General features: G+C 54.0%; 9 protein-coding genes across 9 annotated transcripts; 1 reads left to right on the top strand and 8 right to left on the bottom strand.

Moving 5' to 3' along the window:
* Window positions 1–1538: 1538 nt before the first annotated feature.
* On the bottom strand, window positions 1539–3063 carry BTN1-0 (Protein BTN1; the record flags this gene model as incomplete). Its single annotated transcript, XM_032029305.2, has 3 exons — window positions 1539–1553; window positions 1739–2853; window positions 2922–3063. The coding sequence occupies 3 exons, from the start codon at window positions 3061–3063 to the stop codon at window positions 1539–1541; spliced, it is 1272 nt and encodes a 423-aa protein (XP_031890975.2).
* Window positions 3064–3614: 551 nt separating this feature from the next.
* On the bottom strand, window positions 3615–5242 carry sidL (Acyltransferase sidL; the record flags this gene model as incomplete). The annotated part of the gene is made up of 2 exons (XM_032029304.1): window positions 3615–3732; window positions 3783–5242. 2 exons carry the CDS (start codon window positions 5240–5242, stop codon window positions 3615–3617), a joined length of 1578 nt encoding a protein of 525 aa, XP_031890968.1.
* Window positions 5243–6248: 1006 nt separating this feature from the next.
* Window positions 6249–7790, bottom strand: CGGC5_v014474 (Calcium uniporter protein 6; the record flags this gene model as incomplete). The annotated part of the gene is made up of 2 exons (XM_032029303.1): window positions 6249–7375; window positions 7442–7790. 2 exons carry the CDS (start codon window positions 7788–7790, stop codon window positions 6249–6251), a joined length of 1476 nt encoding a protein of 491 aa, XP_031890967.1.
* A 672-nt stretch (window positions 7791–8462) lies between these two features.
* Window positions 8463–10219, bottom strand: CYP7B1-2 (25-hydroxycholesterol 7-alpha-hydroxylase; the record flags this gene model as incomplete). Its single annotated transcript, XM_032029302.1, has 3 exons — window positions 8463–9390; window positions 9441–9869; window positions 9945–10219. The coding sequence occupies 3 exons, from the start codon at window positions 10217–10219 to the stop codon at window positions 8463–8465; spliced, it is 1632 nt and encodes a 543-aa protein (XP_031890970.1).
* An 800-nt stretch (window positions 10220–11019) lies between these two features.
* CGGC5_v014472 (uncharacterized protein) lies at window positions 11020–11745 on the top strand (the record flags this gene model as incomplete). Its single annotated transcript, XM_066153100.1, has 3 exons — window positions 11020–11031; window positions 11238–11242; window positions 11385–11745. The coding sequence occupies 3 exons, from the start codon at window positions 11020–11022 to the stop codon at window positions 11743–11745; spliced, it is 378 nt and encodes a 125-aa protein (XP_066007514.1).
* Window positions 11746–12960: 1215 nt separating this feature from the next.
* CGGC5_v014471 (putative 26S proteasome regulatory subunit-like protein) lies at window positions 12961–14694 on the bottom strand (the record flags this gene model as incomplete). Its single annotated transcript, XM_032029300.1, has 6 exons — window positions 12961–13385; window positions 13454–13531; window positions 13583–13704; window positions 13761–13977; window positions 14045–14246; window positions 14314–14694. 6 exons carry the CDS (start codon window positions 14692–14694, stop codon window positions 12961–12963), a joined length of 1425 nt encoding a protein of 474 aa, XP_031890972.1.
* Window positions 14695–15583: 889 nt separating this feature from the next.
* On the bottom strand, window positions 15584–16205 carry CGGC5_v014470 (uncharacterized protein; the record flags this gene model as incomplete). The annotated part of the gene is made up of 3 exons (XM_066153099.1): window positions 15584–15726; window positions 15900–16019; window positions 16076–16205. The coding sequence occupies 3 exons, from the start codon at window positions 16203–16205 to the stop codon at window positions 15584–15586; spliced, it is 393 nt and encodes a 130-aa protein (XP_066007435.1).
* Window positions 16206–16265: 60 nt separating this feature from the next.
* Window positions 16266–18828, bottom strand: CGGC5_v014469 (uncharacterized protein; the record flags this gene model as incomplete). Its single annotated transcript, XM_032029298.1, has 7 exons — window positions 16266–16272; window positions 16324–16335; window positions 17692–17701; window positions 17764–18148; window positions 18201–18277; window positions 18335–18558; window positions 18617–18828. The coding sequence occupies 7 exons, from the start codon at window positions 18826–18828 to the stop codon at window positions 16266–16268; spliced, it is 927 nt and encodes a 308-aa protein (XP_031890974.1).
* Window positions 18829–19467: 639 nt separating this feature from the next.
* CGGC5_v014468 (uncharacterized protein) lies at window positions 19468–20015 on the bottom strand (the record flags this gene model as incomplete). The annotated part of the gene is made up of 2 exons (XM_032029297.1): window positions 19468–19777; window positions 19879–20015. The coding sequence occupies 2 exons, from the start codon at window positions 20013–20015 to the stop codon at window positions 19468–19470; spliced, it is 447 nt and encodes a 148-aa protein (XP_031890973.1).
* Window positions 20016–20369: the final 354 nt, after the last annotated feature.

Below are 20369 nucleotides of genomic sequence, written 5' to 3'. Positions count from 1 at the left end.
TCATGGCATGGCGATGGCGTCAAAGGTAGCATCAGCATTTCGAGTTTCTTTTGGGATGCATCACAGGCATGTTAGATACCACAGGAAAAAAAGCACCTCTCACTTTCTTCTTCAGCGCATCGAGTAAGCTTTGTGTGTGACACATTTCTCTTTTGAACTCGTGATGACTTGGCGACGCCGTCTGATTCACAATTTTCATTGGCCTCATACTCTGCTATTCGAATCTATATTTCGATTAAGAATACTGGATTACTGTGAGTGTAGACGATAGCAATACGTGCCACCCAAAAAAAGATGAACAAAAAAAAAAAAAAAGGTAGAAACGATGGTAATATTAGAGATAGTGATGATGAAGGTGACTGAAGGCGACGACGCCAGCAACGACGACGACAACAACAGCAATAATAGCGATAGTGAATAGAGAGTCCCACAGTCTCATTTCGACGACTTCACGTCTGTATTTCACTTCTATTTACGTGCGAGAAACCTTTTGGTTCTTTTCACAGCCGCCATAGCATCCCTCTCTGAGCTTGGCATCCACTCTCTCCAAGAGCCGCCCGCAACCTAACCTAAGGTGACCCCCACGAGCTGAAAGGTATCAGACCAACACCCCGTCCCGCAAGGTCCTCTTGGCAAATCCGACTCCGGAGACTTTGTTGTCTCACATTTCGGGCCGTTTCCGAGATATCAATCGCGCGTGTTATCATCTCCGAACGAGTGGTTGGCGCTCGGGAATACGAACGGCGGTCGAGCTCGGGTTTTGCATGTCGGGCGAGGAGGAGTTGTTGGTTGTGTAAAATGGCGGAATATGAGATCTTGGCATTTTGGTCATTGTGGAAAATGTTTATCCAGTCTTTTGGGGATGGGTTAGGTGAGGTTTTCTGTTTTTTTAATTTAGTTGTGAGGGGGTGCGGTTTTGGGGTTCTGCTTCCGACTGCCACGCTTGACCTGCATAGCTCTTCAAGGGTCTGTTTGTGTTTCAATTTATACTGTAGGCGTAGTCAGCGCCCATGCATATATACTCATTCTTCCAATGTGGATGCCTTCATCAATTAATTCATGGGGTGTGTGATGTTACTGCAAGGGGGACTGCAAGAGCCGTACGTGGACGACGGCTCTCGAACGACGGCGCACGATGCAACGTCAACGAAATGAGCCTGAGCATCTTGCTGACACGTGAATAAGTCTTCAGAACCCGGCCAAGATACCTCCCCAACTCAGACCACCTACCTTTCATGTGCTAGGGAGGCTTCTTTCTGAGTAAGGTATATCTACACTATTGCTATTGTCGTCGTCGTCGTCTTCGTTGTTATCGCCTCTATCGTTATTATTGCCGTCGTCGTTTGCCCCTATCGTTATCTCTACCACCGTCGTCTCCGATCGAAAGAATACGGTACTACCAAACTGTAGCCATGGGAACAGCAAACTCAGGCACTCTTTAGTCAACCCCACACTCGTCTTCGTCAAAAGACGAGACTCATCATTGTTCGGTCGCACAGGCCGCCGTCTGGGATGCCTCTCATAATGGCCACATAGCTTCACTTCACCACAAACTAAGTCCACGTCTTAAACATTGAAGAATAATAGTAATAATAGACTGAATGGCGTCATTAATACTCTAACCCACCTTAATCTTCCGACACCAGTCCCGCCCCCTACTAACCTGCCACTCACACAACCGCACCTCCATCAAAATCCCCAAAAACCCAGCAATGCAAATCCCCCCGCTATCACTCACACTCGTCGCCGCCAGGCTAAACTCCCTATCCTCCGCCGGCACCTTCTCCATAATCTCCGCAAACGTATTCACATACACCGCGCCGCCCAGCAACCCCTCCCAGAACACAACCACAAACACAACCCACACCCCAGGCAGGAAGTCAAACATGGCCTGCGCCGTCAGCAAGCCCAGGTTGCCCACCTGCAGGAACGAGGGCAGGTATAGCCTATGGATCCGCAAGAACGGCGTCGACGAGCGCGAGATGAAGACGCCCAGCTGGTACAGGAACCCATACATTGGGTAGAACTCGCGGAACTCCTTGAACGGCGACGACTCCAGCGGGAACAGCAGCGTCGGCGCCACGCCCTGGTTGATCGTGTACTCGGCGACGTAGACCAGCAGCAGCGGCAGCATGTAGGGAAAGAACAGCCGCTTCGCCCGCGCCAGGTTCGCGTCGAACGACGCATCGTGGTGCTTGGTGGCCGAGTACGCCGTGCTCGTCACCCCCGGCCCGGGCGCCAGCAGCGCCGACGACGCCGCATCCCGCGGCATCTCCTCCACGTCGTCCTCCTCGAGGTCGTCCGCCCCCGGCACGGCAGTATACTCCTCCTCCTCCTTCCTCCCCGCCCGCAACGGGCCCTTGGGCAGCACCAAAAAGAAGCTCACAAACATCACCGACGGCAGACTCGCCGAAAACAACAGACTGTTCCGCACAGAAAAGCCCCACCAGTCCGTGAGCGCAACATACAGCCCCGCGCCCACCAGCCCCGCGGCGCCCGTCCCGCTGCCCCAGCCCGCGAGGCTCATGGGGCCGTAGTAGTGCGTCAGCCCGAGGAAGCTGAGCTCGCCGCCGCCGGAGGAGAGGCTTGCGATGCCGACGCCGACCATCTTGACGGCGACGGACTTGTCGGGCGGGGTGAGCGCGACGAGGAGCATGCCGCTGACGGAGAGGGCGATGAGGACGCAGACGCGCGCGGCGTAGGGGACGCGGTGGATGAAGTAGGGCGCGACGAGCTTCGTGAAGAAGGAGGGCAGCACGTCGGCGAGGAGGACGACGCCCTTGGGCACGGCGGAGCCGACGAGGTCCTGCGCGGCGGAGAGGATGATTACGTAGAGGACGTTGTTGATCAAGCCTGTTTTTTTTCGTGAGATGTTAGCAGGAAGGGGGTGACGAGGCAAAGGGCGGACGACGGGAACGCACCGAGAAGCCAAAAGGCCACGACGACCTGCGTGTCGGCGTGGCGGAACATGGCGGACAGGCGGGCGCGGTAGAGCGCCCACGACGAGGACGGCGAGCCGGGCATGGGGAGGAGGCCGGAGGACGAGGGCGAGCGGCCTGTCATGTCTGGCGCGGCGAGGTCATTGAGAGCGGTGAAACCGGAGAGTTCGTTGCTGTCGGGGCGGGAGACGTCTTATCGCGAACTGGGAGAGTTTGGGTGGTGCGGCTGTCGGTCACAAGATAACGGCTTTGTCTCAGCGGAGGGCCCAGTCAGCGGTCGGAGGTTGCCGTTTCGGCAGGCTGGGGGACCCGACCCCCCTGGCTGGGTGAATTGTCACTGGCCCCACCCTTTTGCGCTGGGAGTCCCTGTCAGGTCCACGCGACCCGGTGGGTGTGACTGCACCGTGACGTCGTGGCTTGAGGCCGTTGATCGTCGGAGCTCGTCCCGGGTCAGTTTTGCGATGCCACGAGTGAAGCGCATGGGAATCACGAAATCACTTCTTTATGCAGCTGATTTCTGGTTGAATCGGGTATTTCGTGTCCCGCGTATGTATGTATGAAGGTAAATAAGCATCTCTACGCTCGCTGTCTCTCATGTCGCAAACCCACTACCGCTGCAAAATGTCACATAGCTCCCTCCTTTTGTGGAATATCAATAGAACCGTAAGGAAAGCATCACAACGCCGGACCGTCCCATGCGTCTCTGTTCATCCGCATAAAGTACGACTGCTTGTGGGAGAACGCAATCTCGCGCTCTTTAGCGAAGCCTGCACTCTCCAGTAGTCGGAGGAACCTGTTGTCCATTAGTACCAACACCACACTCAGAACCAAAGGGTGTCTTACCTTGTGTTGTCTATCCGCGGCTCTAAGCAAACATTCATCGTACGGTAGTCGTCCGTTAGACACCAGTGCACCAGGCTGGACAGCCACGCCGGCACGCGGCCGCGGGCCCACTCCTCGCCGATGAAGAGGTGGATGCCGCGGTCCCAGTTGTCGGCGTCGTTGCCCAGCTTCTGGCCCAGGATATCCTCCTTGACCCAGTATATCTCAAAGTAGCCAAACGGAATGCCGTCCCACATGCCAATGACGGGGAACGAGTGCTTCGAGCTGAGGGCGTTTTCGAGGAAGTTCGGCGTGTAGTCGCCCCAGAACTCTTGCACTCGTGGGTTCGAGAGCCACTTTTGAAGGAGCGCTGTGTCGGAGAGGCTCATCAGATGCAGGTTCTCCGCCGGCTTTGGGCCGACTGGTCCAAGGTAGGGCACGGCGTTCGGGGCGAGGGAGGCGACGCGGAAGGACAGGTACTGGCCGGCGCTCGGGATGTAGCGGGAGTAGAACACTTCGCCCATGCGGCCTGGCTTCGGGCGGATGGGGTGCCGCACGCCGTCTGTGACTGTGTACATCAGTGGCGCTGGGGGGTAGTACGTCGGCAGATGCGAGCTTGAGTAGAACGGGCCGATGGGGAAGCTGGGCGTAAGGACCGCAGACATGGGCGGCGGGCCCCCGGGGAGGTCGACGTCGAAGCGGCTGCCGGTCGACTGGTGCGGCGTGTGTATGGGCGTGTGGTGGCGGGAATGGGTCGAGTCGGCGCGGACAGGCGATGTCGGTCTGCTGCCCGTCGGCGAGTCTGAGGGTCCTGCGCCGCCCGTCTTCTGCAATGTGAACAGGAACAAGCGACCGGGTATCTGCCAGAACATCTTTCGTGAGACAAACATCTGCGACCACTCCTCCCCGTTGTCCTCCAATCTCGTCCCAACGGCCGAGTCCAGCGAGGCAATCAACCCCATGCGCTCCAACTTGGGTATCAAGTTCCGCCCGCGCAAGACGCCGTCGCGCTTGATGTTGATGCGCCACTCGCCCTTGGGACGGGCTGCCTCGGGGGTGAGTCGCGAGGCCTCAGTGACGAGGTAGGGAGAGGGTCGGGGCTGGTGGAAGTACCAGTACAGGGTCACCCAAAGCATCATGGCAATCTGGCGGGTGGGGCTCGCGGCGGGCTTGAACTCGGTGCTCGAGGGCTGGGAAATGGACGAGATGAAGAGATTGTCGTTCTGCAGCGTCGGCTGTTTGAAGCTGTGGATGTGCCGGCGGGCAACGCGGGCGCGCTCATCGTCGCTGTGGTCGCCGTTGACGGCGGCATCTCCGAAGGGCTCGGGGTCGTTGTCCTCGGTGTTTAGGACGATGGTCCAGCCGATGGGGAACGGGTTGTTGTGGGTGTTGAGCTCGTGGGACTTGAAGAAGAGACCGGCGAAGACGGGGGTTACTGTGAACTTTTGGCCGTCGGGCAGGTGGATGATTTGGGGAGGCATGGTGGTGGGCTGGCGTGCTCTGGGCGGTGGAGCGGAGCTACGACCCTTAGGGCAGTCGCCTTAGGTTGGGAAGCCTGGTGGAGGGCGGGAGAGGGGCCAAGGAGGGGTCAGGTCGCGGTGAGTCGGTGTGGTTGCACGAGCGAGATGGAGGTGTGCGCTGCGGTATTTCTCGAGGTGGTCGTCTCCAAGTTGCCGTCGTCGGGGATTGCTAATGTGCTGGGAGCAAAGGGAGAACCTTGGGAGAGAGGAGAGACACAGCCGAGAAGGGAGACGGCGGGGTCGAGGAGAAGCAGCTTCTTTAGCGACAATAAGTACTTCCAGACGCGACAACGCGAACAACGGACGTCGTGAGATGTCCCCAGGCACATGCGGCTATCGTCAGATCCGGGGAGGCCTTCTAGAACCCCTCCTTCGGTCGGAGATGGCCATTCATCGCCGTCGCATATCGAGGGTAGGGAGATTCTGACAAACAGGGGCCTGTTGGTTGGGTGGTGGCATGATGATGCGTCAATCATGTGGGGTGAAGCTCTCCCGCTGGCGGCCGCGGCGGGTGCCACCAACCGATAAGGGCATGGTACAGGCCTGGAGCTTGGGTGACGGTGGCTCCTCGCCTGTGAGCTTTTCTGTAGCGCACGTGTTAGCGTCTTGGGTGTGCTGGCTGGTGAGAATGCTGTGCAGGCTCATGCCCGCATCGCTCGGTGAGGCCGACACGTCCCGTCTTCACCGGGATACACCGCCAGAGGTGGGCTGTTTGCCAAGGTGACGGGGATACCAAGTGAGGAGGTTGCATTGGGGGCCCCGGGGAGCTGGAATTTCAATTCAGCATTCTATTCGGCCTGACTTTTTAGCATCTACACACCAACACTTTCCCGTTCACATCGCCAGTAACAGCTCATGACGGAACATTTGGACGCTTATTACTATCGCTGTCTATCATGCTCGAGATGCAACGGTGAATAACATCATACACTGTATCGGGGTATCGCACTGGAAAGAGGCAAATCCTCTACGACGCCTTCTTGCTGTCGTCGCCCTCGGGTTCCTTTTGCCCCTGCTTCTTCTGATCCTTGCGCTCACGCGCGCGATCGTCTTCGTCCTCGTCCACGTCCTCCTCGTCGTGCTTACGTCGCCGGTCCTTGCGCTCCTTGTCGAGCACCTCTTGAACCTCCTCACCGCCGAGGTCCTTGGTCTCGTCCCAGTCGACGTCGTACTCGGTCGCCACCATCTTGATCTCGCGTCGCAGCGAGTTGGCCTCGTGCACGAGCTGCTCCCATGTCTGCGGATCGAACCCGCGCGCCTGGTAGAGCGCCTGCTGGCGTTTCGATACCGTCACGTTGAGCGCCGCCTTGTAGCTGAGCTCTCGGCTGATGTACAGAAACCAGAGGTAACCGCCCATGATGGTGGTCAAGCCCACCAGATATGTCACCGGTTCGACCAAATCCCAGCCAAAGTCGGTGTGGAAGGTCACATAGTAGACTACTCCCCACCAGCCCAGCAGAACTCCGAATCCGCCTTGGGCAATGCGATGGGCGCCTCGGTGGGCGAGGGTGTCGCACTCTTGCTTCAGCTTCGCGAAATGCTCGACCTTGTGCGACAACTTGCGCAAGCGGATTCGCATGTAGTATGTTCGGTCGTTGAAGCTGGGCACCGCCACGCGAAGCTCCTGGTCGTAGCCCTCGATGCCGATAGAGAACTCCCGTCCGCGTGCAGCGTCTCGAATAAAGTCACCTACCTCGGTGCTGCTGCTCCAGCGGACCCAGTTGGTATCGTCCTGCTTCTTCTTCGGGCCCTCACGTCCTAGGCCGGAGTACGAGGCAACGTTGCCCTCTTGCTTCTTCGTCGCAGCCTTGTGCTGGTCATTTCCTTTATGGTCCGCCTCGGCTCGGAAGTATATCCTGGGGATTCGCTCCCGACGGCCGTCGTCAATTGGTGGGATCTCGGCCTGGAGCAGCCTCTCGAGGTAGGACAATGGCTGCTGGGGGTGGACGAGGAGTGCAAGGGGAGCAATCTCCTCCTGTTCACCATCTTTCTCGCCGTCTTTCTTGGGGGCTTGTGTGATCCTCGTTTGCTCGGCGTAGAATGGCAGCGGCAGGATGAGCTTCAATAACCGGGTCGGAGTTGTGAGCAGGCGTCCTAAAGCAGGGTCAGCATGCAAGGCACTGCAAGCTTAAGCATTCGAAGCGGGAAGTCGGTGCGTACCGCGGGTCTTATCACCGTTTGTCGGATCTTTGGACGACTCCCGCTGCTCAACCTCATTGCCAGCGCGGTGCCACGGCCTCTCCTCCTGCTTCCTCAAGGCAAACAGCTCAGCGCGTTCGTCCTTCTCCTTCTGCTCCTCCTTGTGCATGTCCTCCCTGTTGGTCTTCTTGGCCTTGGCGTTCTCGACCTCATCCCGGCGGTTTGCAGAGTGACTGGCCGCGCGTCCGAAAGCTGGGATGCTTCTGCCGATGCCGACTCCGGCTGGGCGGAAAGCTTGACACAGCGAGCCATGCTTGGTACCGATGCTGGCAGGCAATTGAAGGCATACGCGACGGAACGCGTAGCTCATTTCGAGATGTGTTGGTCTGGAATGGTGGGTTGGGCCGAGATGTTCTTTTTTTGAGTTTTTGTCTACTTGATCACAGTGACATTTTCGTTTCCAAGAGGAGGACAAGAAATGTAGCAGCAACCCAAGTGGGAAACAAGTATCCCGTCGCTCCTACTTCCAGCTTTCATTGCTTCCTGCTGGTACGACGCCGCCATGACGTCAATGTCGGTGGCTGTCACGTGTGGCTGTGGCTGAGCCAGCCCAGAGGAGCTTCAGCTCCAGCTCCAGCTCCGATGAGCTCGATGCAGCTGCAGGTCCCACGTCTTGGTCTTGGCCTTGACAGCTCCACCCCGGTCTCGTTCTGTGGGCTTCAAGCTTGATTCCCGGCACTTTCAGCATCATCACTCATCACCGCCCAATCTCCGTCGAACCCCAGCTGCAGCAACACGTCGCCATCGGTTGCCCTTCCACATTCCGAATGCCGGACGTCAACAAGCGCTGATCAGAGGCCTGCGACACGCGACTAGCCCCTCCACGACTGGGGCCATTGAGAGCCGCCTGTCATCATCACCAACGTCAGTCGTACAGCTGCATCATCATGCTTCAGTGCCAAGAGAAGCACTTCTCTGAACAGATCAGAATCAATGGGCGAAATGATTTCTACGGCTTGGCAACCTAGGACCCTCACACCACTCAGCTGGTGTATTGCCATTTGACCCTCTCCCACCCCTCCCGTCTCGCGACGCGGGCACCGAAACCCTCGCCATTGTTGATCGGCCGGGCTGCCGCAGCCGTCATCGGACACCGGTCCATCTTTGGGGCCGCAGTCGTTGCCTTCTTGTTCTCGTCCAGCGTCGTCACGTCAAAGCCCAACACCAGCGAAGCCACGAACCCCAGGTTTTCAGCAAACGCAAAGTTGCGTCCGGGGCACAGGTGCCTTCCGCCACCAAAGGGGATGAATGCAGCCTTCTTGACCTTCTCCATCATGATGTCTCCCTCAGCCTTCTTGTCTACGAACCGATCCGCCACGAATTTGTCGTAGTCTGTTCCCCAGACCCTCTCCAAGCTATGCGAGACCTCGTGGGACAGCTGAATGTTGCAGCCTTCCTTCAAGAGGTACGTGTTGCCCCTGCCGTCGGAGATGGTCGTGTCCTTCATCACACGGCGATGCCCCATGCCCTTGTTCGACAACCGGATGGACTCGCGGTAGCAGCTCACAAGCAACGGGCACTTTTCGTCAATCGCACCGATATCGATGGTCACTTCGCCGTTCGATCCGTGCGTGGCAATCGCTGCCACTTCTTCTCGGAGCTTGGCTACCAGCTCGGCGTTGGTGAAGACATGCGCAACAAACCAAAACAGAGTCGGGATTGTGTTGGATGTGCCCACGTGGAGGAGAGCAATCTCGAACGTGCCAACTTCCCTATCAGGGATGCCATGTTTTCGGAGCACGTTTGCTCGGTTCTTCACAATTTGCGCCGCCTCCTCGTGGTCATCCTCCCTTGCTCCGTAGTAATCGCTCAGCACCGCCTGAAGTTTGGCGCGGGCCTGGTAACATCTCTTCGCAATGATGGATGGGAAGACGCCCAGCATGAGCAGGCCCAAGCCGGCATCAAAGGCCCTTACGTGGTGTCAGTGAAATCAAGCGAGATACGCTGCAGGTGAACTTACCAAACCTCTTCCATCAAGCTAGCATCCTTCGCAAGCGGGTTCGCAGGTCCATACAGCGCCTCAGCCGTTGCCAGAGTCATCAAGTCCCTAACCCACAAGAAAAAGTTGGTGGTCTCAAACGCCTCCCCAGCCGGAATCTCTTCCAGCACCGTGGCCACGTATCTCAACGCATTCGCATTCATACGTCGCACGTTCGTCGGCGTCATCCCCGCGTGGATCCCGTCAAAGAACTCCGGCATCAGCGTCGAATCCCGCAGAATTTTGAGCGTATCGTTATCGAACCCCAGCTCCCGCTGCGCGAACTCGAGAGCAAACGGCTCGAATGAGAGGTCCTTGTTGCGATGCACAGCCTGTCCCAGCATAGGACACCACACACCGTACACCTTTCCGCCCAGGATAGGCAGCGTCGCGATCCGAAAGCCCCTAGGTCTGCATCACACACATGATCAGCTCCGAGTTTCTCAATCGCGTCAGGCCCACCCCTCATTCGCCATGGAAACTTACTCAAGAAACTTGAAGTAATGACTCTCATGCTTAATCATCCCAATCAAGTGCCCAATCACAGGAATTGTAGGCTTCATCAGCGGCGGCTCCCGCTCCTCCACCGCAGGCGACGACAACATATTCGCCAGCACCAGAATCGCCAGGACCGCGGCGAATGTCGAGTACAGCACCGGCGACCTCTGCACGTCCTCCGCGAGGAACGCGAGGAAGCTACCTGCCTTGGCCGTCCCGTTCCCCGCCAGCTCTCCAATCACGGCGGGGGCTGCGCTGGCCATGATTCCGTCGTCTCAACTCGTATGCGTTCGTGACCTAGGACGAAATCCGCAGATGGGATGACTGAACCTTTTCCGGAAAATGCAAGACTGTGAATGCTATCTCACAGAAGAGGGGGTTGCGGACGGCTGCATGACATATACCCGACGAACAGCAGCTTTCCCCTCCTCCTTCGTCCCGCCCAGAGACTCGGATTTCCCATCCCAGAAAGAAGATTAAATTCATATTTGCGGGCGTTTTACGTCAGAATTTAGCGCTGAATCCTTCTTTTTTGACGACTCCGGTTTAGACCTACGCGCCGGTTGCCCCTTGTCTCAATCTGTCCAAGAGGTCAAGGGTAGCGCGGCGTCACTGCTTGGGCGCTTTCGGGTCCACAATCCTGCAGAAAGGGGACCTGGCCAATTGGGTTCGTTGCATTAAGAAGTGCTTGATTGGGGATGGTGTTTCTTGGGAGAGCCGTTTGAGTCGTGGCTGTCGTGGAATGGGTGCCTGGCTGCCGCGGTGGGTTCAGGGACTTTGGTGGAAGGAGGGTCTTTTGGCGGCCATGGAATCGGTTGAATAAGGTACCAGGGTAGGATCCGGGCATATGGGTACGGACATTTCCCAACGTGGGACGGCAGTCTGGTCCGGGCCGGCGTAGGGTTCTGCCCCATGTGTCTCGGAGTGGCCCCGTGCTTTCCTCCGTCTTTCCACGACTTCTAAACGTCAAGGCGTGTAGTTCCAATACCTCCAATCCGAATCTTTAACTCAAAGCTGTGCAACTGCAGAGGCTTATCTCGTCTCTTGAGGAAATTATCGAGCAATGCGGCTGGCCGTGTGCTCGGACTACACGACTCGAATGCGAGCGAGCCAATGATGAGCCGGGCGGAACATCCTCTAGAAGTCGCGGTCCACTTAGCTGAATTCTGTCCACGCTTGAGGCTGTTGGGCTAAAGTCTGATATTTCTTGCGTTCGTTTATCTAAGACGGAATTCTTTCTGCTCCCCTCCATAGAGTGCGGGGACATTTCGACAAGCGCAGAGAAGGTACGTGTACAGCGGAGGGGCTGACCTGCAGGCATTCTTTACCACGAATGCTTTATAAAGGTCCTCATGGCTTCTTTATAAGGACTCGTCGCTACCATTATGGCCGATCTGCAGCAGTATTGACTTTGGGCGTTGGTATCAGGGCGGGAGGTGGCGTAAACAGTGGTGGCAGACCTGTATGTCTCTTGCACCAAAAAGAATTCTTGGCCTCCGGTCCTGAACGTAGAGTCCACCACCACACCATCAGTTCTACGAAGCATCTCAAACACCAGGACCTCGACCAGGACCGCTGGATCGCCGAGTATCGCCGGCTGTACGCCCATGAGCACAGCCAATCGCTCATCCGGGCCTTCCCCGACGCCGACCAGGTCCTGTCGAGCCTGCGAGTGCGTAAGATCCCCGTCGCTATCATTAACAACAAGGGCGTGCAGGCCGTCCATGCGGCGCTGCAGAACGATGGCCTTGATGGGTATGTGCTCGAGACTTTGATTGTGGGTGATTAGACGCCCGGTGCGACGAGGAAGCCTGATGTTGGGAGTTTTACGGACGTGCTGGTGCCGAAGATGCGTGATGCTGGGCTGGCTGATGCGGTTGTTGATGCTTCTAAGGTGGTAGTGGTTGGGGATACGGTTGCTGATATCCAGTTTACTCGTAATATTGGGGCTAGGGCGTGCTGGACACGGCATGGGTATGGTGAGCGTGTGGAGTGTGCGGAGCTGAAACCGGATTTCACAATTGAGAAACTCATGGATGTGATGACAATCATCGGGGTAGCGGTTCTTACAAGTGATCGTACAGCAATCGATGCGCATGAACAGAAAACTGACGAGGAAAGGATGAGACGCGGAACTCGTGAATTTCGAAGCCAGGCCGGTACAAGTGCTTGAAGCACCCTGTAATAAAACATGAGAGTTGCCGTGGAGCAGGATGAGCTCCGAACTCAGTTTGCTCCCACGTGAATTGGCTTGGTCCGCTTGTCATTTCTACAATAACAATACAGCAGCACCAGAGCCAGAAGGGGAGCGGACATGTTCCTTTACCACTCAGCCTCCCCTCTCCGATTCCGAACACCAATGTTGTCCTCAGAGATCATATACACAACGTTCCAGTGCGTGATTATACTGACTTGCGAGTCTGCCCATTGACTGTCGTCAACCAAACCCATGGGGGTTGGACAGTGGTCAAGACACATATTGTTTTGATCTGACCCAATCAGTCCTCCGTCCCAAGCCGGGTGGCGCTTCAAAATTGTCAGCACCCAAGGGCGGTGGTGCAACTTGGTGGCTTGATTAGGTGAGAAGTTGGGGGTGTCTTGCTTACGGCTGGGCGGCTGTTGTTGGGTAATCGAACGGAAAGTTGGGCTTCTACCACAAAGATTCGCAGCTCGCCGTATAAAGAACACCTACACGCATGGAGTTTGGCAATGAACGTTGCGGTCAGCCTGCGTGGTTTTGATCAGTTGCTACTCCCACAGAACTAGTAGCTGGTATTAATGGTGCGACCTAGGCAGATGTGTACTCTACGTTTAATGCCAGTGGCCCATGTGTTAGGAAAGAACTTTAAGTCTGATGTAATGGTCTGATCTACTTTCCCGCATTTGACTCAGATCAAGGAAACTGATTAATATTATTGAATTGGACGTCGTTTATCTTTCATAATATTCATTGTGTGAAGAAAACCAAAACCAAGAGTCCCCCGCCTTGCATGTTGCTTCGACTTCATCGCCGCCCCTCATCCCGTGCTAGCTTATCGTCACTCTGTCCACGAATAGTCTTCAGATACTTGTTGAAAGCCGCCGAAGTCTTCATTACTTGATCCAAGTGCTCCCATTCCAACCGCTCCTTCCGGTGTTTAGCCAATTGTCTTGCCGTGAGTAAGGCATTGCGGATTTGCCTGCCGTTCATCTCTTCTGAGGCTAGCTGATCCAAATGACCTTCAAGCTCGGCGATGTTCGCGTCTTCATCTGCAGAATCCTCAATCATCTCGAGGAAGTTTTGCCAGATGGCTTTGCGAGACTTCTTGGAAAGATTTTCGTAGTGGATTGCCACCTGGATACGTGACTTGAACGCTTCGTCGAAGTGGCCAACGCGGTTCGACGTGAGGATGAGGATACCCTCGTAGTATTCTAGTACCCGTAGAAAAACTATTCGCATGTGATTAGATACCTAATACTGTGAAAAGAAACAACTTGTAGCAAGATTCCACACTGACCTGACACTAGACTATTCCTTTGCAAGTCTGCAAATGTTCTTTCTTCTAAGAAAACATCGGCTTCGTCGAGAAGAAGAACTATAAAGCATCGGTATTCATCCGTATTAAAGGTTCCATTATTGCACTTACCACAATCCCATAGTTTGCCCAGGTATAAGACGGTGGCGAGGTACTTTTCAACATCTTGGGCCTCAGTACCGATGTCGCCGCAGGTAACACGGTACAGAGGCTTTTCCGCGATTTCTGCGACACTGGGAAAACTTCAGTAAGGGTCGAATTCCCGGCCTGGTCAGCGTGCATGTCTCACCTCTCGGCCGTCAAGGTCTTCCCAGTACCTGGGCTACCGTGAAGAAGAACTATGAGACCGTTGCCCTTCCCAGTTATGATGTCGTCCATCCTTTTTGTTGCTGTTTGGATGTCTACGAGAGCATATATCATCTCCTTTGTCTTCTCGTCGAGGACCAGACGCTTGAACGCGTCCTTGTTCCACGCGACCGGGTGGAACTTGTCCACCTCTAGGTCCACTGCTCACTCGTTAGCATTTGGAAGAACTCGGCGTGTGGGAATTTCCTGAGTTGGGATCCCTCATACCCCACTTCTTGTCTTGGAGATTGAAGCCGTAAACGGTTGAAGGAAGAAGTAACATGATCTCGGGCGTCATTTCATCTTCCAACTTGATCCTTTCTGGCCAGGGCTGATTCTTTTGACGACTATTCCAGAGGGGAATATCCGACCGGTTCGACGGGTGCATGAGATGATGAGTAGCCAAATCTACCATGAATCTAGCCGAGTTCTGAGTTTGTTTAGCAAAGCACCACACTTTGGTTTGTATCGAGCTAAGATGAGCATGGGTGACCTACGTAGCAATGATCATGTTGATGATCCCAGCCAGTGTAGCATGCGTAGTGTTGCCCCTTCATCTTCCAAAATGCTTGGCCTCTATGAGTCAGTTTCTCAATATCTTCTTTTCTTCCAAAGCTGAAAGGGTGGACCTTGAGATTGGAGATTTGGACGTCTTCACTGGCAATGACATCCATGGTCTCTCTCCGCATCTTCTGTCGCAAACAGACTTCAGTGTAGAAATATGACCATCCTTCAAACGACATGCCTTCCTTCGAGATCTTCGGAGCTTGGTCCAACGCATAAACATTCAAGTCTTCAGAGGTCTTCAAAATGACCAGCTGGTTTGGCTGAAAAAGCTTTTGCAGATGACGGGCGTTCACGAACCCCCGATCGAACATCCTGACTGCTTCTTCATACTCGTCCGTGTAGTTTTCATTCAAAAACTCTAGCAACGGCGACAAAACTCGTCCGTATGCATCGTCCTTGGAAAGTTGGACGAGCCTTTCTCTGTGATGAAACAGAAATGGATAAGGAGCATCCATGCTTATTCCATCTTGGACGATATTGCAACTACTTTCAAGGTTGTACTGAGCGACTTGATCGAGGGCCTTCCGGAGGAGTGGTGATAAAACTGTCAATCTTTCAGATCTCTCGGAGAGCGTGCCTGTTGCGTCGGATCTTCGATCAGATGCATCTTCATCCGGTTCCCTAACACAAGTATGTTCTTTGATGACGATAAAACAGAACTGTGGATGTTTATTTAGATAAGCATCCAAGTTCTCTATCTTGTTCGTGGCTTCGACCTTTGTCACCAGAGGTGATGCAGACTTGATTTTGGCTACTGGTTCGTCTTCGAAAAGGGATTTGTCGTGATCGTGACCTGGCAAGCCGCACCAAATTCGATGGAGGGTTCGGAAGCACGGAGCCACGGGAACGCTCTGGATGGTCGGTTCGTCTGAATCGCTCCCAGTAAAACTGACACTTCTCTCAGATCCGGCGTCTTTGTAGTTGAGTTCAGCCTCCAGCATCTGAATTGTGTCGAAAAGATAAGATACAAATCTTGAAACATCTCTGGATTGGTCAAGAACATCGAGGTTGAGGTGTCGCTCCGCAAGTGTACTCAGCGATTCTGCAAGAGAATTTACTTCGACTGATTTCCGGGAGGTGGCGACTGAATGATCTCCTGTATCACCTGCATCTCCTAGGAGATTTCCAACATCATCTCCAACAGCTCGGGGCTTGTCGTGAAAAATTGGGCCCTGATTTCTTTGCAAGTTTCTTCGCCATTTAGAACTTCTTGATGATTTCACAGTCGAGTAGAGTGACCTCTTCTTTCGGAACGGCGGCGCCTTCCAACTCCGTGACCAGTGTGCAACGGGCTTGATATTCGGGAGCTTTGATTTCGTGGGAGGGCGTGGTGTCGGTGGAGGCTGCCCCCAATCCGGGCGAATATCTGAGGTACGAATGGGTCCTGTTCGCATCCCAGGTCTAGGCCGACCAAGTGCGCGCGGCGGCTCAAGGCCAAGACCGTCCGTCTCGCCTCGAAGCGCAAGACCTGTATTCATGTCGGTATATGGCTGCTGGGCTACGGCAGTAACTGAACCTGGGTCGCCAATTCTGGGGGCACCCTTTCCGACACCGGAAAACATGCGTCCAAATTCGCTTGTGACTTTGGACTCCTCTGCAGGCTGGTTGGGCTTCTGCGAGCTGTTTAATCGCAGAGCTTCTGGCTTCGTCAACGGAGACCCAGCAATGGTTCTCATAGAACTTTCTTCATACTTAAAGAGTCAAATTTCGAATTCAGTCTGGGAAGTAAGCCAGCTTCCTCTCTCCTTTCGTTGACGTCGCGCGAAATGGTTTGATCGATGAAAAATATGCCGTTGATCCCTCCTTCCGAGCCGGTATTCATGTCGGAACCTTTAGGTCCCGTAGGATAAAATGTGCTCACGCTGAATGATATTTAGCACGTCTAGTATCTGATGCTCTAGTCAGTCGGCGTCAGACACTGCTGTTATGCTTGGCCTTACAAGAAGTGCGGGCTTTTGGTAAAGAAGTTAGATTAGAAGTAACATAAGTATATGCCAGGCGTCGAAGAGAGTCTTTCAGGCCATTGGCCAATGATCTGCTTGATAGCTGGATGGGTAGGCTTGGGCCACTGACTTCAATCCTGAGATCAGGCGAATAGGCAAAACCCCTCAATATAGCTGCTAATGCTGACAACAGCAGTAGATAAGGGACAAAGAGAACTCGCTCAGGCGAATCCCCATCCGTTGTTCTTATGCACGTGACACACCCATGCACGAGGCCACTTGCATTTCAACATTTTAATGATTGGGTGAAAGCTTTCCACGTCAAATTCTGCCTAGCTTGGCGCGGCAGGGCTCACCTCACCGGGCCTCACATTGTCTCAACTGTCTTACATTTCATGCCAATTTTCCTCATGTGTCTGAGCCATGTTTTATACCAGCATGATTACTCAATAGTCTCTAAGTTATATCTGCCCAACCTGAGGTGTTTAAGCATTCGCTGAGACTCCTCAGGCCATGCTAGATCTAAATCTAGCCATAGTATGTCGCTGTTTACCTCTATCTACCGCTCGGAACCTAGGTTGTTTCATCATCAGCTCCACATGGCGTCCTCTATCAGTACATATACAGTTCTCCCTGAAAGTTTCCTCGGCGTCTAAGTTCGTGAATGAGCCGAATCTCCATGAAGTAATAACCACCTTGAGGCCCCCAGTCACCTTTCTCGACACAATAGCTGCCATGTTCTCGACGAACTTGTCCGTGCTTAGTGACTGAGCTTGCGACTCTTCATGCTGCAGCGCCATTCCAATGAGGCTCATATCAATCACAACAAATAAGCGTGAAGAATTTGTGATACATCGTTCAAAGATATCAAACCATTGCTGAACTGTCAAAGTACTTTTAAAATGTTGGTCTGTGAGGGGATTGATACCTTCAACCACAAGGTCGGGATTGACTGCCAAGGTTTGAGATATGAGCGATCTAAGAACTCCGGACAATGATACTGGTGCCGCTCTCTCGCTAGACTCGGCTATCGTGAATGGAAGAGCCCAAACAACTGGGTAGCCGTGATCAATGACGATATCAATAAAGTCTGCGGCAAAATCGAGCGGACTCGTAGTGACACCTCTGCCTTCTGCGAGTAACAAAGAGGAAGTTGGACTAGAGACCCATAGCTTGAGCCTAGATAATGCCGGTGAAGGTAATTGGGTGAAAGACCTTTGCCGGCGACGATTTCGCATAGACCGACACCAGTCCAAGCTATCGGCTGCTATTGGTGTGTCCGAGATAAGTATCGCTGATCGTATGGCGTCTATCTGCGTGTTTTGAAACATTTGCTTGTGTTGTGTTTGAAGAGATAGGATTGACTGGCTTTGCACTGGGCCGGGATCAGCAGTTGTCGAAACCTAACGACCTTGGGTCGTTTGCGCTGCAACTCACAAGCCACCATTCCGGTTAGTTGTGCTACCGACTGGCTGAGCCCATGAACCTTCACGTGAAGGTCTCTGATCTCAGCCTTAGAAAGAGCACTAGCAAGCTCGTCAACACGTATCGACCTCTCCCTGATTTCTTCAATTATTGGCTTGAAGGTCAAGCCGAAGGGCTTGACAATAGAGGCTATAGAATGTGACAATTTTCCTTTCTTATAGAACTGGATAGCCTTAATCGAGAACTGTAGGATTTTTACATAGAGCTGGGCCACGTTCTCCTGCATTCTTGGGGTAGAATAGAGTAGCGAGTGGAGCTCGGTTCGGGGTAGTACGTCGGCAATTCGAGAAACGGCTTTTGAAACTTCCACAAGAAGCTCCTCGTAGTTGAGAACCGCCTCAGAAAGTCAGCAAAGAGCCGGTAGAGGTGGCAAGACCAGGACCACTCACAATAAATAGAAACTTGAAGGCACCCCATGCCAGAGATACGTATTCGGGATGATGTTGCGAGAATGTGTCGAACACCGCTGCCACATGATGAGCTTGATTCCTGGAGAACTTGGCGTGAAATAACATCGGCCTACCGGCATAGTACATTACTCGAGACGAGCACTTTGCCAGCCAGTCTCGAACCTTAGAACCCTTCGCCTTCTTCTGGTACTCTTCCAAAGCCTTGTCAAGAGCCAATTTGACATCTTGGATTGAGTTGTGTTCTCCCAGCCATATTAGTTCACGCTCGGTTGTTGTGAGCTCTTTTCGTAGGATTTTGACCGCTTCATCGTACGCGTGCTTCGCTGGATCGAACGATCTGAAATCAAGATCATTAGCTTTCGAGAGGCTTGAATGCATGCTTTAGAGGGACGAACTGCTGGTGGACGCTGTTGATATACCAGTCAGAGTAGGGGTTGCTGTCCCCACCCCATACGAGACTCGTAGACAGCAGGTTAGAAGAACTGCTGGGACTTAGGAAAGGCGCGACCGTGGTGCCTCCTGAACCAGTAAGAAAATGCGCTCGTGGATCCAGAGGTAGAGAGCGGTCGGTTGGCTCAGATGTACTACGATGCTGAAGCTGATTCATTGTTCGCTACCGAGGCCTGAAGAGCCCCGACGAAGGGCGAGCTCCGAATGACGATGCCGTTTGTGAAATTCGAGATCTCGCGATGCTGCCTGATCCGGTACCCCTCCCGACAAACGGGCGCTTCTACAGCCACATCTCCGGTCAGACGTTAACCCGAGCTGCATCAAGATCACTTGCGAGTCCGGTTCCGCCTATAGGATTGGCACGGTTGGTTCTGCGTGCATGGCTGACAGCATTGCTTTTGGTGAATCTTACTGGCTCTTCGTCATGCGCATCCCGTGACACAAGACCTCTGCTTCAGGTTACCCAATAACGGTCGCCCAGCCGTAAGCAAGACACAGCCTGCTATGATTCAGTTCTAAATCATGGTAGTTGAATCGGAATAATGTGAGAACAGTTGTGGATCTGAAAGAAATATTGGTAGAGGAAAGTCCCTTTGGGATAATGCGATTGGTTCCTATTATTTTTGAATCGATTTGGCTTTTCACAATTATTTCAATCAGACAACTACCCCGTTGAAATAATTGAGCAAGGTGCTTTACTATATACAAGAATCAAAAGTTTCAGCTTCACCTGTGCCCAAAAAACACTCATCATCCCCACAACTACATCACCCAGCAACTGGCGGCATTGAACCCTTTACTGGCGAACAAGCAGCGCGGCCTCCTGCAAGGGCGCAAGCAAAGCGTACGCAAGGGCGTTGTAGAAGAGCACGTTGCTGCCGTTCTGGCTGAACTGCCCGGTCGCCGCGTCTTTGGTAAAGAACTCGCCCGAGCGGTAGTCGCCGATGCCCTGCAGCGTGACGAGGGTGCCGTAGCCGTCCTCGTCCGTGAGGCTGTAGAGGTGGTAGCCGATGGTCTTGTCGGGGTTGAGGTAGGCCGTGGCGTTGAGGTAGTACTCGTTGATCACGGAGGCGGAGATTTGCACGGCGCCGGGCTGGACGAGTCCCCTGATAGCGGAGGTTAGTGACTTATTGTCGTGGCTTCTTTTCTGTTCAAAGGGTATGTTCTGGCGGATGGGCCGGTTGGGCAGAGAGGGGCTGAGACTTACTCTATGACGGGGACGTTTGTGGAGACGACTTTGTTGGTGTCGACGGTGACGACAGCGGAGAGCGTTCGGCGGTCGATGGTGCTGGCTGCGCTGAGGAGCGGCAGGGCGAAGAGGGCGGCGATGGAAGTGAACTTCATGGTTGCGCCGAGTTTCAAAGGGTAGATCAAATGACTAGACTCTATACTCTGAATAGTCGTGACTGAAGATGTGACCGATTTCCCAAGAAAAGGTTGAAGCGACACGCAGCTATTTATCCAAACTTGGCCCCCCGTGTCTGTTCATCACACAATGCGTCGTGGGTTGTTGCGCCACTTCGGCCTTTCCGCACATATGTAGAAGGTTGCATTGAGCCTGCATCATGGGAACCTTTCGGAACCAAAAATCTCATTCAGAGTTGGAGGTAATATCTACGGTGGTTGTTATTCGCTGCCGCTTCACGATGCATCACAAGTCTTCCCTGCCTCCTCTCGGAAGAGTCGTTCATCATCACA

Source organism: Colletotrichum fructicola (assembly GCF_000319635.2).
Source record: "Colletotrichum fructicola Nara gc5 chromosome Unknown KSG_Nara_v1_contig09, whole genome shotgun sequence".
In the NCBI taxonomy this organism is placed as follows: Eukaryota; Fungi; Ascomycota; class Sordariomycetes; order Glomerellales; family Glomerellaceae; genus Colletotrichum; species Colletotrichum fructicola.
This window is presented reverse-complemented; position numbering and strand designations above follow the sequence as displayed.